This window comes from Crotalus tigris, unplaced genomic scaffold, assembly GCF_016545835.1.
Source record: "Crotalus tigris isolate CLP2741 ecotype Arizona unplaced genomic scaffold, ASM1654583v1 scf7180000024390.453493, whole genome shotgun sequence".
In the NCBI taxonomy this organism is placed as follows: Eukaryota; Metazoa; Chordata; class Lepidosauria; order Squamata; family Viperidae; genus Crotalus; species Crotalus tigris.
Genome location: NW_024100560.1, coordinates 29,020 through 46,352, shown reverse-complemented (window position 1 = coordinate 46,352; position 17,333 = coordinate 29,020). Strand labels below are relative to the sequence as shown.

General features: G+C 37.8%; 1 protein-coding gene across 1 annotated transcript; it reads left to right on the top strand.

Moving 5' to 3' along the window:
- Nucleotides 1-3,026: 3,026 nt before the first annotated feature.
- On the top strand, nt 3,027-4,195 carry LOC120301690 (olfactory receptor 14A16-like). Its single transcript, XM_039329226.1, has one exon. It carries the CDS (start codon nt 3,042-3,044, stop codon nt 3,786-3,788), a length of 747 nt encoding a protein of 248 aa, XP_039185160.1. The 5' UTR covers nt 3,027-3,041; the 3' UTR covers nt 3,789-4,195.
- The last annotated feature ends 13,138 nt before the right edge of the window (nt 4,196-17,333 follow it).

Here is a 17,333-nt window from a genome sequence, read left to right as displayed (position 1 = left end):
ACTTTCCTTACTTGTGCTGGTACCGCAGCTCTTCCTCCCTTCTTTACATAACTGTAAGTCAGGGGGACTCCTTAATTCCACGTAATTAGATGGGCACTGTCTGTGTTTATGTTGTTTATTCATCTCATCTTCCTTCTTGGTACTCTCTATTTCTCTTCTCCTCCCCCTGTTTCTCTGTTTACGATCCTCTTTCAAAACTATATCCTCATTGTTTGTCTCTGTAGCCCAAGATTGTGTTTACATCATCCTGTTTCCTGATCCTTCGTATCACTTTATTAACTCCCCTTTCTATTTTCTCTTCAATGGGGGTGATTTTAACACCCTCTCCAGAATTCGTGGCACCCACAAATTGATTGCTGACCCCTTTTTTTGAGGGAGCTGTTCCTTCACTGTTGTTTGTGCATTCGCTCATTACTTGGGGGTATGCAATCTTCCTTAAAAGGAGAGGGGCGGAATCCTTACAGTTGTGACTTGCATCTCCTTGTGCATTCCTATGGGGAGTCGTACCTCTCAAATGTCTGTAAGAGCGTGTGGAAGCTCTACGATTATAGCGAACAGGCTTCTCATCTCCCTGTTGTTCTCCTGCATTCCCAAGGCAATAACAATTCAAACGGGAAATGTCATTAATAAAGTTAGTTGCAGGATCGCCGGTGGAATTACACGTGGCATTCCACTGGCGATCCTGCAACTAACTTAGGTTTGTAATCTTATTTCTTTGGAATCCATTGGATGTTAGTACACACTCTCACCAATGTACTAACATCCAATGGATTCCAAAGAAATAAGATTACAAACCTAATTCAAAAAGAAACCCCCACTAAAATCCAAGACAAAGAACAAGAAAATGGCAAAGCCCTCCTCCCATACATAAAAGGCACCACAGACAGAATCAGTAAGATCCTCCATAAACACAACATCAAAACAGCATTCTGCACAAACAGAAAAATATCCACCATCCTTAGAAACCCAAAGATAAAATTGAATTAGAAAATCAAGGAGTATACGAAATCCCATGCACCACTTGTCCCACCACATACATCGGACAAACCAACAGAAGAATAAGTGCACGCATTGAAGAACATAAGAACTCAGTCAAAAAAGAGGAACCAACATCTTCACTGGTCCAACACCTTAAAGCCACAGGACATGAAATTGACTTTAAAAATACCAGAACCATTGCCAAAAGTGAACATTTTAATAACAGAATAATCAGAGAAGCCATCGAGATAGAAAAACGCCCACACAGCATGAACAAGCGAGATGATACCTCCCGCCTATCAGCCATTTGGAAACCCGCCCTTATTGACAAACGACTCCCTAACACAAAAAATGATACCAGACCCACACTCACAAAAAACACACAGGATGTCACCACCACACATCCATTCAAAAAGCAAACTCAAAGCCACACCGATGATGAGGCACAACCACAAACCAGAAGCCAGACCACAGCTGCATCATTAGCCACTTTAAACCCCTCCAATCCATACATGAAGCAAACTGACACTCTCCATGAAGACGAAGCACGACCACGAACGCGAAGCCAAAAAATAGCAAGGCAGCCCAAAATCTTAAACCCCTCTGCAACTCAGACTAACCTGAGCACAACCAAACAGAACACTCCCCCAGCCAATCAGAGCACAGCCAACCCCCCAGCCAATCAGAGCACAGCCAACCCCCCAGCCAATCAGAGCACAGCCAACCCCCCAGCCTATCAGAGCGCAGCCAAGCCCCTAACCAATCAGAACACACCTCCACCCAATCAGAACACAGCCAAGCTCCCACCCAATCAGTTCATACCCCCACTGGCAGTTAAAAGGAAGAAACAGCTAAGACCACACATTGATGCTCAAAGCACGAAGCTGAAAACACCAGCCTGAAGATGACGAATGGGACTTCGTCGAAATGTCGCCAAGACACTTCCAATTTTACGCGGGAGAAAACCCGAACAACCAAAGACCTACACACACACACACACACACACACACACACACACATATATATATAAATTTATATATTGTAAAATTGGAAGTGTCTTGGCGACACTTCCATACGTTTTCCGAGGTTTTCATGGGTGTTTGTAAGTAGGTCTTTGGTTATTCGAGTTTTCTCCCACGTAAAATTTTATGCGGAAGAAAACCCAAATAACCAAAGACCTACATACACACACACACACATACACACGTTTTTTTTCTCAATTTCCCCAGCAGATTTTAAGTTTTAAAAAGCCTTTAAACTAATATATATATATGTATATTAGTTTAAAGGCTTTTTTTAACTTAAAATCTGCTGGGGAAATTGAGAAAAAAAATCATCTCTATCATTCACAAATAGCACACAAATGCACACAGAGAGAAATTATACAAGGAGGAAATTTCTGCTTTCAAGATTTCCATTCCAAGTAAAGGACTTGGCAAATTAATTCATTATTTATTTGCTAGATTTATATTGTCTTTCTTCTAGAAGCACAAAGTACCATACATAGGGTTCTTCAATTTTCCAACAGTACCACAAATCTGTAGGAAAAGTGAGACATTATGATGGATCCAATAATTCCATGTAATGTTTAATCAATGAAAATAGACTTTGAAGAGGGTTTTTCTACTCCTAGGCAATTGATCAGTACATGAAGTAAGAGAACTGAAAAAAAGGAAAGAAAGAAGTTGATAGTTGGTTCTTTAGTACAGTTGGATTGAAATTGGCAATTCCCATGTTTTTCATGCTCTGATTCCTCTGGCCTTTCTGTCCATTATTTACATTTCTTGATGTTTTTTATTCTTAGCACAAATTAAAATGCGCTTCCCAAATATTATCTAACTATATCTCCCTCCTCTGTTTCCTTGCAGTTATATCAGCTTTATTATATATTAAACATGGAGAATCAAACCACAGTGCTTTACTTTTTGCTGCTGGAATTATCAAAAAATCAGCATATGCAGCTTTTGCATTTCTTCATCTTGTTTGTGTTATATCTAGCAACTATAACAACAAATTTTCTCATCATCTCTGCAGTAGCTTTTGACCATTGCCTGCACAGCCCCATGTACTTCTTTCTCATGAATTTGGCTCTGAAGGACATAGGTGCTGTTTCAGTAATTGTCTCCAAATCAATGATAAATTCTCTCATGGACACCAGATGCATCTCTTATTTTGGTTGTGCTGCTCAAATCTTTCGCTTTCTCTTCTTTGTAGCTTCTGATTTCTCCCTCTTGACAGTCATGGCATATGATCAATATGTTGCTATTTGCCGTCCACTGCACTATGAGATGGTAATGGATTGGAAATACTGTACTGAAATCATAATTCTAGTGTGGGTTACAGGTCTCCTCTATGGAATATTGCATACCATTGGCACTTTTTCCATCCTTTTTTGTTCTAATGTTGTTAATCAATTCTTCTGTGAAATTCCACAAGTGCTAAAACTATCCTGCTCTGGTATAAATCTATTTGAGGTTGCAGTTCTTATGGCTAGTGTCATTGTCGTACTAGGTTGTTTTACTTTTATAGTTCTATCTTATACCATGATCTTCAAGATAGTATTAAGAATGCCTTCTGAACAAGGAAGGCAAAAGGCCTTATCAACTTGTCTCCCTCATATTACAGTAGTGTCTGTGTTTTTATTAACTGGATTCCTTGCCTATATGAGGCGTCCCTCTGACACGCCATCTTACTTAGATTTTGGGTTCACTGTTCTGTATTCACTTCTTCCACCTCTGTTCAATCCAATTATCTATAGCATGAGAAATAAGAATATCAAATTTGTCCTTTCTCATATATGGAGATTCTGACAAATTCTCTTAATGTTGTTTATATTCTGTTCACCACTTTTTTTTCATTTTCCTTGTTTTTCTTTTTCCTTTTTTTTTTTTTGCATTCTTATAGAAAAGGTAGAAAGAATAGTTGGGATTGAGGCAAAGTCAATCTTTCAGTTTGGGAAAACCACAGAACTCCAGATGTTATTTGCAAAAATCCTGCATTCCTAATTACTATCAATGTACTTGACCGATGTGGATGTTTGGCAGCACTGGCATCCCACAGGCTGACATTTTCTGGTGTTTACAGAAATGAGGATCAGATGGAATGAGATTGGGAGAAACATATGAAAGGCAGAGGACATTTAAATGATGTGGCCTATTTTTCTCTGTGCTTTCCAATATAAAATGGCTTCCCTCTAATGTTGTCCCACATAATATGGCTAGCTAAAGCTTCAGCATTTCCAAAGGTATCTAGGCCTCTATAACTGTTCCTTTCAATAATGGTCACTTGCTCACAAACTTTGTTATTTTGCACTTTTCTATTAGCCTCAACTTCTGGCGACTACCTAGACATATCTCTATAATTTTCTTGGCAACATTTTTCAGAAAGGATTTGCCAATGCCTCTTTCCCAGGGCTGAGTGAAGGGATTGGCCCAAAGCCTCTCAACTGGCTGCATTTCTAAGAGAGAGTCGAATCTCTTGGTTTCAACCTGATGCCTTCACTTCTACATTAAACTGGCTTTCCAATTCTTATGTTCAGAATATTGTTTCTTTCCTTAAGGGTATTCTGTGAGAAGACCAAATACCTGGCAGATTGAGATATTATCTCACATAATTATTTGATAACCACAAGAAATGAAAAAAAAACCTAAGAAATTTAATTAGAAAAATGCATAATTCTACTAGAAAATCAAATAAGCCTTCAGAAAACTTATGACTTAATACAAAGTAGAAGTGATAAGACATGTTCCCTAATCCAATACCTGGAGAAGGAAAAATAGATAGACCTATACCAAGGATGATATATTATGGAGATGTCCTTGAGAAGGATGAGTTTCATCTAAGCTGCTGATAATGTATACAAAAAGCCATATCACTTTTTTTCAACTAAAGGGATATGAAAGTTTAATTCCTCAGTCCAAATATTTGTAAACCATGCTTTTAAATATGGTGAATGTGAGGTTTCAGAAACCAGAATCCATTCAATTACTGAATCCATACCTTTAAAAAATTTCTGAAATGGAAGTTCCAGTGGGAGATTTCTAGCCAATTTGTTTACTTCTGCCGAAACAAAGAAAGCCTCCATGTTTTTTAAAAAGCCAACATTAAAGCTCAACCTTTGTACATGATTTGCACATCGATCTATTTTCTGAGGCTTCCACAAAGTTTTCACAGAGTCTGTGAAGAAAGGAAATTTCATCTGGAAAATCACTCTAATGACTTTCATATATCATATCTTGGCAAGCCATGGTTTTTAAACCATAATTTATATTATTAGCCATTACTTGTGTGGGAGGGCAAATATAGTGGGAAGAATGACATTGTGGATTTGATAATGACACCTTGTGATGAAATGCTACTGTTACTATAATCCATGCTGTAATATTGAATCTTATTCTGAATGTGAGGAGATGTCAGCTTTTTCAGATAGGCCAGTCAGGAAATCAACTCTTCCAGTTTAGTTGAAATTATACTGTTAGAATCTTGAAGGCCATGCTGTGTTTAAGCATGGATTGTAAAATAAAAACAAGATAAAGGTTTGAGCCAAAATATCAACAAGAAAGAATTGAAGTTGTCCAGATCCAATAATAACTTGGGAACTGAGATCATCAAGAGATCATCAAGAGTTCCAGGAAACTAAATACACCCATTCAATGAAAGGAAATTTGTAGTGCCATCAAAGGTTATCATAATAGTGATATACTGATGTTGTCAATGTGTGCTCACTCGCTCTTGCCTATAGACACTTCTGTTTTGTTTCCACCTGCTTAACTATCAGGAACACTAACCAGACCCAAACGTGATGGGGTCAATTAGCTGTTTCATTGGTCAAACCTATACAATGGAATCTTTTTAGACTGATGGTTGTTACCTGGATGAGACTAGATAAGATCCAATAGTTTTCAAAGGGGGTATGTATGTGACACTTTATCCTCTTGTGCCAATATAGACTAATTCCACATTTTATTCTTTCCTCTGACTCAGCCAGTCTCCCTCCCACACTAGCAAAGCTAATTGTAACACACACACACACACACACACACACACACACACACACACCTATTCCATGACCCAAGGAAAAAGGGGAAAAAAAGAACCATCCATAGAAGCTAAAAAACCCTTCCTCAGATTTCTTATTCTTTTTAACCATAGTTAAGAATATATTTAATCTTTAGACATTCCATTCAATAGATCTAGTCATATAATCCCTTAACTGTGATTCAAAACATTTTATATACTTTTCTTAAATTCAGTCACATTTAAGTATCTAAAACATTTCATCCCTCTTAAAGTGATATATTCCAAACTTTTTCTGTTTCTTTAACCATATTCAAACACATGCTTCTTTTTTAAGTATTCTCTCTGATATGTCCCATCATCTATTTTCTTAGTTTCCATCTTAATCTTTTTTTCTTTGCCCAGAATCTTTCAATGTACTTTGCTGAATCAAAAGGTTTTCCAGTATGATCATAAGTGTTGCTGTAGATATAGAGAGTAAATCAATGTCTTTGTCATGGGCATTTGCCCATGCTTTTTTATTAGGAATTTTTTTCCTTCCTTTTCTCTCCACTTTTTTTGTCACTTTTTGTCTCTCTATCGAGTACTTCTTCTCATCCTCAAGTTTGCTTTGTAGTGTTGAAATATAAATTGTCTTTTCTTCCACTTGAATTAAATCAAACTTTTTTATTTTGTGGAAATCCATCTTTAAGTCTTTATCCTCAGATTTATATTCAGTCATCTCTGCTGAATCCTCCTGAGGGTTTTTTTTTGGAATAAAATTAAATTGGAGATAAGTTGATTTATACTTTCAAAGTTATTCTGTTATTTCTTTGTGGTTTAAGATCATTGTCTTTTGAATTAGTTGCAGTTTATCATATATTTCCTCTTGTGGAGTATACATTGTTTCTATAGGACTCACTTTATCTGAACAGCTGTGTTTATTAAAACATATTAACATATTAACCTAGGAGGGATATATATTCTAAGTAGTATGTTATTTCTTATGTTTCGTTGCTCTTGCTTTTCTTCCTTCTTTTTTCTTTTTTCTTCATTTTTCTTTTTTTCTTCTCTCTTTTTACTCTTTTATCTATTCCTTAAGAAATGTAAAAATGTGAGATGACTTATATGGGAAAACAGAATTAAATCTGTCAATGTAAATGTAACTAATTGTTGAGAAAATCCTTACTGGTAAAAATATTTAGAATTTGGTGGGAGAAACAAACTAAAATAAGGATCGTAACAGGATTGATGATAAGGCAACTCAAATGACTGAAAAGAAATATTATACTAATATGACGATTATTTTTAGGAATATTGGAAACATTATATAATTAATTGTCATTTATTAAAACAATAAAAATTTTATTAATGTTTGCAAAAAAGGATGTTCTGGGGAAATAGGAAATCAATTAAAATTAATATATGGAATACAGATTATAGAAATCAATTGTTTAGGAGTGTTTTTACAAATGTAACCCAGACAACACAGTTTACCAATTATTGAGTGACTTGTGTTTGTTAAAAAAAATATTAATAAAATATATTTAAAAAGAAGCTAAAAAAATCCCTGCCTCCCTACCAAGAGGAATAGCCTCAGGCAACCTGATAACAACATTCCACAAATAGATATATAGCATCCATTATTAGGAAACAAAACTGCTAAGAGTGTAACAAGAAACAGCTTCCATATTGACAGGATTAAATTAGATAAATACAAAACCCCACAGGATTTACATTCTCCAGCTTTCTCCAAGGCTAGACTTGACCCATCCACCACACAGACAATCAAAATACAAAGAACACATTATTAAACTAAACAAATACCCCAACAGGCACCTCAATCACAAAGATTTATAAAGGTATAAAAATCATTCTATTCACCCTTCCAATCAGCCTGCTGAGCCAAAATCCTATTGTCACTGTAGTTTTTTGCTTCTGAAATAAAACCTCCTTTCCCAGCAACTTGCTTTCATGCCTCCTCATTTCATTCATTGCACCAACCTCATTGTCCTGGCTGTAAGGAATGAACCAAAGATTATTCTTCCAACATTATGTACATTGTACTTCATAATATATGTCCTTCCCTTCTACTGGGATGTTCAATTTTTCTTTATTTTCTAGCTGATTTTCCATTCATCTCAGAATTGATGCTAATCTATTCAAACTGCAGAATTATCAGATACAGAGAAAGAATCAACCATTCTACTATCTCCTTCTATGGATCTTCTGGTCTTTGTATCTTATTTTGTATGTTCCTTAAAATTTTTAGGTTATTTTGTAATCTTTGCTAATCTTTTTTACTTGAATAAAAATATTGAAATATGAAAAAGGATGAAATCTGTTTCTTGATGCTTTGCCATATGGGTTTAATGGGTTCTTTTGGAGAAGTAGTAGAGACCACAGGGGAGAAAAATCTACAGTATCTTTATTACTTAATTGAAGGGAACAATTTATTGCAACCCCTCAAAAAATTATTAACCAACTAAACTGAGGATATATATATATATGTATGTATGTATGTATATATATATATATATATATATATATATATATATACACACACACACACACACACACACACACACACACACTGATTTAGTGTAATGTATTTTTATATTTATTTGCTAGATTCACACACACACACACACACACACATACACAAATCACCCTACATATCATATCCATCGTAACAGTCCTATATGAGTTGTAAGAGATTATAACTGGTTCAAATATTCCCAATAAACTTCTATGGCTGAAATAGACTTCAACTGGGTTGAAGTGAATCCGTTTGATTGGGACATTAAATATCCAAACTGGAAATAGGAAAAAAGGCAAAATATAAGGCTGGTTGTTTAAAATGTGTGGATTACAAATGGATAGAAATTAACAAGGGAGAACTCTTCTACTCTAAGGTGCCTATCTTACATTTATTCCTTCCATGGTCTGTTTCTCTTTTCATTTAGTTCATCATTTACACTTCATTTTCTTTACTGTTCTCATCACATATTGAAATGCCACTTCCCAAATTTTATTTAACTGCATCTCCCTCATCTTCTTCCTTGCAGTTATGCCCTGCAGTTTTGTCCTAAATGAAACATGAGGTATCAAACCATGTCTTACTTTTTGCTGCTCGAATTCTCAAAAAATCGGCATATGCAGCTTTTACATTTCTTCTTGTTCTTTGTGTTATATCTGGCAATTGTAGCAACAAATCTTCTGGCTCAAATTCTCTCAACTGACTGCATTGCTAAGGTGGAGCAGAGATTCCAATCTCCTGGTTTCTAGGAGTATTCTACATCAAACTGGCTTTCAAATTCTTTTTTTTTAAGTTTTTTATTTATAATACAGTTAAAACAAAAATGGACATAACGTAACATTCCAGTATAAGTATTTCTAACAATTTGTTCCTCTTCATATATATATTTCTTAATCTCTATATATACATACATATTTTCCTATACAATACAATATCTAATTTATTTCTCTATATATTAACATACAATTATATATGTTTCTATCTTAACATTAGCTTATAACCTGAACAGTCCTCCTTGATTCACACCAATAGTAAAATTTGTCCGAGATTTCAAAATAATCTGACTCTGTCTTGTCCTTCATTTCCATTGTGAGCCTGTCCATATCAGCACATGATAGAATTTTGTATAAAATCTCTTCTTCTGTTGGAGTTTCTTTATTCCTCCAATTTTGTGCATACACCAATCTAGCAGCCGTGAAAATGTGTAGCATCAGGTAAAATATCCCTTTATCATATTTCTGTGTAGTTATGCCTAATAGGAAGAGTTCTGGTTTTAGTTCTATCTCTATCATTTCTTCCAGCCATTTGTTCATCTTCTTCCAAAAGTCACAAGCTTTGAGCACTCCCACCACATATGGTAATAGGTCCCTATTGCCAATTTACATTTCCACCATATAGAAGAAAAATGTGGACCCATTTTAGCTAACTTTGTGGGTGGGAGATGCTATCTATAGAACATTTTGTAGAGATTTTCTTTATAGGAGGTGGTCAAAGTGAGCTTCCTATTTCTTACCCATAATTTTTGCCAGATGTGCAGATCAAAGTTGAAATCAAGATCAATGTTCCACGTTAACATGGTTAACATACATACATTCCCTGGTCTAACAAATAATGATATAGTTTTTCAATCATTTTGTCCTCAGTTCCTAATAATATTTTGTCCAGCCCTGTCAGCTCTATTTTTATGCCTAGCTCTTTTTTATCTTTCCAATATCTTGCCTGTAATTGAAGATATGCCCACCATTCTAATTCTATCCCTTCGTCTTGAGATTCTTCGAAGCCCTAAGAATCTTGCGCCAAACAGCTGATGGGTGCACTGGATCTACGCGCCAAACAGCTGACAAGCGCAACTTTTGAAAATGGTCTTGAGATTGACTGCTTTATGCCTTTAAGAGCTTCTTAAGCATGCTATGTGCACATGCCTTACTGCAACAGTTGTTTAACTGTTATGTAAATTTAAGCACATACTCATTTAACCTTTTGCTTTGATGATGTTAACAGGTTGTTAACAAAACTCAGCAATTAATAAAAAAAGCTTTTTACCTTACATCCCAGAGCTCTTTATTTTTATCTGATTGACTTTAAATGTCCATACCTGGGATTCCAATATTCAAAATTATCAAAGACATATATATATGCCATATGTATACACACACACACACACACACACACACACACACACACACACACACACACATATATATATATATATATATATATATATATATATATATATATATATATAGTCTCTAATTACACTAAAATGCGAATCCCAGGTATATTCATGTTGAGAAAAGTAGTCAAACACCGGGATAAATATAAAAACAACTGTTTAATAAACTAACAACTGTTTGATAAACTTAGCTTTCGTCGGCTAACTGCCAACGTCGTGAGAGTGGAGTGCTGGAGGTTTGAAAGCCTGCTCATAAGACTGGCAGTGTGTGCGCTCTGCTCATTGAATGCATCATCGGTCTACCCACCCCAGTTGACCATATTTATTTATTTATTTATTAGTAAAATTTATAGGCCGCCCAATCCCTAGGGACTCAGGATGGCGTACAAAATTAAAAGAACAAATATAACAATTAAAAATGAATACATTCACACAGCATGTCCCAATCGAATCCCGGCTTCTAAGAGTCTCGCATCCTTCTGTATATTTGTAAGTTCAGGGATCACCGCCTCTCTTATTGTCACTCTCTTTGCCAGCTTTGGACATATCTGGGTACACTTTGCTATAGGATGATCTCCCAGTGCCTCCTGTCTTGTGGCCACCCCTTGTTGTGAATGTGGCACGCCGCTTCCCATCATTGACTCCTTTATGAATCATGCTGGGGATTTCTCCCATTTGCCGGTCATATTTCTTTGCTGTTGCATGAGACAGTGGTTCTGGTCTTGCATAGGCTGCACCCGTTGCACTTGTTGTGAGTTGTTATGTTGTTGTTCCCACTTCCTTAGTGCCTGATAAGCAGGCAGTAACTCTTTGTGGCGATTAATTGAATGTTCATCCAACAGCCAAGCCTCCTTCAGTAACTGGCCACCCTTGGTGACATCCTGGGTGATGGCCTCCTCCCCAGCAAGGTCAAACATGTGATTTTTGCTGGCCATATGGACCCATACCTGTGAGCGTTGCTCATGTTGTTTAATGGCCAGCTTGTGTTCATGGATCCTAGTTCCAAGCCATTTGCTCGTCTCCCCAATGTAATTGCAGTGACAGTCCTTACATTTCACTCTATATATCACTGAAGATCTTTCTTCATTGAGGTTTGGTTCTTTGGGGTGCATTATTTTGGCACGAAGAGTTTGATTTGGTTTATGGGCAATACTAATGTTATATGGAGCCAATATCTGTGCCATCGCCTCTGACACCCCATTGACGTGTGGTAGAGTTGTCCATGTCATAGCAGTGCCTGTGTGTTGCATTCTGCAGGGCTCGTATGGTCTGCTGTACCTGCTGATGAAATCAACTGGATAGCCATTTTGCCTGCACAGAGAGCGACAATAAGAGAGGCGGTGATCCCTGAACTTAAAAATATACAGAGGGATACGAGACTATTAGAAGCAATACAGTCAGCTGGGGCAGTTAGACTGGTGATGCATTCTATGAGCAGAGTGCACAAACTGCCAGTCTTATGAGCAGCTTTCAAACCTCCGGCATTCCACTCTCACGATGTTGGCAGTTAGCTGACAAAAGCTAAGTTTATCAAACAGTTGTTAGTTTATTAAACTAATGTGGGAAAGAAATAGAATAACATAGAATAAAGAAGAATAAAGTAAAATAATAATAATAATAATGAAAAATCACTAAAAGCAAAAATCATGTGTCTGCATAATCTCTGAAAGAAAGCTGTGTTAGCCAAAAGCTGTATTAACAGTACGTGAATGACCTAATGCATATTTAGAAACATTGTATAAAAGTAAAAACTGCCTTCATTGTATTCCCATGAGAAATGGAGCTAATGTGTGAGAAACTATCTGAATGTTACACAAAGTAGATTCCATATACAATGTAAGATTCCATCTATGCTTCCTTTGTTCCTGAGAGAAAGAAACCTATAAAGCTTTAGTTTAGACCCTCCCCCTTGTTCAGAAATTTGCTGATTGTTAAGTCACTTCTGAACCTTTTTGCGCAAAAATAAAAATCTCTCTTTCACCTTCGGAATTTCGTAAAAGCCCTTTATTTTTTTAAGGCTTTATTTTTCCACAAGATTTATGGCGACTTCTCTGCCGGGACAATTTTAAGGGCTTTTAAGAAAAAGGATTTAACCTTCCAAGACGGATTGCCCTGGTGGGGCTCCCCCTCTCCTAAACGACGACAGCTCCAAAAGCCGGCTTCGTAGCTCTTGACTACGAGGAGACTTCGACGGGAGGAAAGGGAATTAACCCATCATGAAGCATTCCAGTCTGAGGATCCATGAGGGTGACAGACAGATCTTAAATCAACAAAGGAGTCTGGAAAACGCCTGCAGGCAAGTATTGTAAAACAGGGGAAACCTGATCCCTTTTGGATCGGAAGAGGGGACTGATCACCCCCTGAGAAGGCAAAGGTGGCATCCTTAAGCCTTCAATAGGCAGGATTGTGTGGGAGGTTAAACCATTGTAGCTCATGCTGAGTGATCGATGGTAGTGTATTAGAGAATGGGTGGGAAAAAGTCAAAGGAGAGCGTTGACCAGATGCCACTCCAGTGCATGTTAAAGAATTTCAAAAAGGGTTTTTCTAGGGATTATGGAGATCCAAAACCAAATCCAGCCATGTTAAAAAGATTCTGTGAATCTGAGTGGACTGCCCTGGGCGTAGGGTGGCCAAAAATGGGATCAGCGAATTCCGAACTCGTTGCACGGGTTCATCAAATTGTGACTGGAAATGGTTATTGGGACCAGTATCCCTATATTGACCAATGGAAAATCAACATTGCAGAAAAACCGAGATGGTTAGCAAAATGTCAGATAGAGTGTGCAAAGATATATTTGGCAAGCCAAAAAGCCAAGCCTCAAACAAAAGCTAAGATTTTCAGTCAGGAAGATAGGGAGGAAATTGCCAGACCACCCCCCTACGTTCCTAGAAGAGAAGAAGGGAGAATAAATCAGCAAATTCTACTCCCTCTGCCTGAAAGAGAAGCCCAATTTCAGCCAGAAGCCGATGAGGAAGGAAAATTAGCAACAGCTGGATCCCTTCAAGAAACAGATAAAAGCTTGAATAACTTTGAAAGTGAAACCTCAGTTTCTAGCCACACCAGGAGCAAGTTAGAAATAAAAACAGAAGAAAATATAGCCCCTCTAAGAGAGGTGTTAGTCTCTGGACCAGATAACACTAATATTTCAATGCTACAATATGTTCTGTAACCGTGACAGGGAGGAGGAACGCAAATCAGATCAAAAAGAAAAAAAGAAAGTTGAAATGTTAGCTGTGGCATTGGGAGGAACATGCCTAGGACCCAATCAGTGTGCCATCTGTAAACAAGAAGGACACTGGCAAAGGGAGTGCCCCCAGAGGAATGGCCAACCCAGAGGACAATCTCGCCAGTATGGAAGAGGAAGAGGAAGAGGATTTAGAGGGACTTTCCAGAGAGGCTTCAGAAAGAGCTTCAAAGGAAGAGGGCATACAGTTTATCCCAATCAGACAGAGGAAAGAGAAGAAAACATGATCGGCTTAGCTGACATGGAATGGGAAGACTGAAGAGGACAGGGTTCTATCGCCCCATCCCCAGAGCCCATTGTTAAAATAAGGGTGGGAGGACAGGTTGTCCCGATGCTAGTTGACATGGGAGCCACCAGATCTGTCCTAAATAAATCTATTGGCAAGCAATCAAATCCTTGTGGTAGCCCTATATTTAAAAATTCGCCAACGTGCTTTAGTCAAGCCCTAGCCCAAGATCTTGCTTATCTGAAGTTATTCAGACAAGAGGATTGTTGCCTTCAATATGTCGATGATGTCTTAGTAACTGGCCAAAGCAGGGAGGATTGCTTTGCAAACACGTCCAGACTGCTCCAATTGTTACAAGACTGTGGTTATAGAGCATCCAAAAAGAAAGCACAATTAGTTCAAGAGACTGTAATGTATTTAGGCTATGAACTTTCACAAGGACAAAGAACTTTGGGCCCCCAGAGAAAGCAAGCTGTGTTACAGATTCCCATCCCACAAACAAAACAGGAAGTTAGAGCCTTTTTGGGAATTACAGGCTTCTGTAGAATTTGGATTCCTAACTTCGCTCTCACAGCTAAACCATTGTACCAAGCTTTAAGGGGACCAGAAAAGAACCTCTTTTGTGGCAAGAGGAACAAACCCAAGCAATGAGACAATTGCAACAGGCTCTCACCACAGCCCCCGCCCTAGGACTACCTGATATATCTAAGCCTTTTTCACTTTATGTGGATGTAAGACAAAATGTAGCTTTAGGGGTCCTTACCCAAAAACAGGGAAGTTGGAACCGCCCTGTCGCTTATCTGTCAAAACACCTGGACATTTCTTCACAGGGCTGGCCCCAATGTTTAAAAATTCTAGCAGCAGTTATGCTATTACTGCAGGAGGCAAACAAGTTAACCTTTTCAGCTCCAGTGACTGTTTATACTAGTCATGCCTTGCAGACAATCATTGACAATAAAGGACATTTATGGATAAGTAATCAACGAATGCATAAAATACAGGCTCTTTTATTAGAAAATCCACAAGTTACACCGCAACAATGTTCAACTTTAAACCCAGCAACTCTAATGTCAATTCCTGATTCAACCAAACCTGTTCATGACTGCATGCAAACAATAGAACTACAATATTCTTGCAGACCTGACCTTACAGACCAACCCTTGCATAATCCAGACTATCAATGGTTTACTGATGGTTCTAGCTTTATGGATAAAGGATGTAGATACTCTGGTTATGCAATAGTTTCTCAAACTTCTACTGTTGAGTCAGCACAGTTGCCTAGTCAAGCCAGTTCACAGTTTGCAGAATTATATGCCTTGACCCGTGCATTAGAAGTAGCAGCGGGAAGGACTTTAAATGTATATACAGATAGTAAATATGCATTTTTGACAATACACGCACATGCGGCTATCTACAAAGAGAGAGGATATTTGGATTCCACAGGCAAAGTTATCCAATATGCAACTTTGATTAAAAGACTTATCAAGGCAGCACAATTGCCATCCAAAGTTGCAATCATTCATTGTCCTGGACATCAAAAAGACTCAAGCCTTATTACCCAGGGCAATAGGAAGGCAGACAAAGAAGCAAAAAGAGCTGCATTAGAAGGTCCCCCTCTCAAATCAGATGTCACAAGGTTCATGTATCTAGACACTTACTTAGAACAACTTGATCCTACATATATGAGGGAGGAAACTCAAAAATTACAACAAGATGTACAAGCCAAACTAGTTAAAGGCTGGTACACTTTACCTGATGGACTCATTGCTGTTCCTTTGGCACTTGCTCGCCCACTTATTTTTCAGGCACACAAGCAACATCATTTGGGAAAAACTGTATTATTACAGCAACTTGAACGATTTTTTTATATTCCATTTGCTTCTTCGCTAATAGCAGATGTTTGTTCTCAATGTACCACTTGTGCCCAAACCAATGCACGCCAAGGACTAGTAATACCACCTGGCAGACAACCAATCGCTTATTTTCCTATGGACTATGTTGTTGTTGATTTTACTGACATGCCTAGAAGTAAGAAATATGTAGCATTGTTAGTAATAATTGATACCTATTCAGGATGGATTGAAGCATTTCCAACTGTAAATAAGAAAGCTATACAGGTTGCCAGAATATTTCTTAAAGAAATTATTCCTAGATTTGGTTGCCCTTCTAGGATTTCATCAGATAATGGCCCTGAATTTGTACACCAAATCAATCAGGCTTTAGCCCAAGCATTAGGAATTAAGTGGAGATTTCATTGTGCTTTCCGCCCTCAATCGGCTGCTAGAGTGGAAAGATCCCATAGAACAATTAAAACACTTATTACCAAATTTTGTTTGGAAACTCATCTACACTGGCCAGATGTTTTGCCTATGGTTTTGTATGCAATCAGACTGGCCACCCGCACTAAATTACAACTTAGTCCTTATGAACTCATGTTTGGCCGTCTTCCTTGCCTGTTTAAACCTGACAGTCAAGGATGGCCCGACTTGGCACATAAGGGGAGAGTAGATCAACAGAAATTGTTACATCAGTTACAGCTTCATAATTTGGCCGTTTCAAAATTGCGCCATTATATGATGGAACAACAACCCCCTCCAGTGGTTACAGCAACACATGGGTTCAAACCAGGAGATAGAGTGTGGGTAAAGCACTGGAAATCAGATCCCTTGAGCCCAAGATGGAAAGGACCGTATACTGTTGTCATGTGTTCTCCTTTGGCAGTGAAAACCCTGGAAGGAAAATCTTGGATCCATTGGAGTAGAGTGAAAGCAGCTGCACCTGCAGATCCGGTGACCTACAAGGTGGACAAGACTGACAAGCCTTTGGTGTTGAAATTTACAAGAAATACAGCAACGGGTTCCCAAGACACGGTGTGATCAACAACCTTGCTGAGACACCCCAGGAAGCTGTCTCTCTACGCACGGTGGAAGATATGAGGATTCTACAGCTCGTAATATTTGTTAATTATTTAATATGCACACACATTCCTACACAAATCAGTACAATGGCTACACGAGAGGTCATAATGCAGAAACCCTCTAATAAAGAATTATTGAGTAGCACACACCAAGAAAGAGCAGAAACACAGGGAAACCAAGGTTGTCAAAACTGTATCAAAACTACAAAACAAGGAAACCAGATAACCAAGACTTTGATTTACCATACAGTTAAACCAGA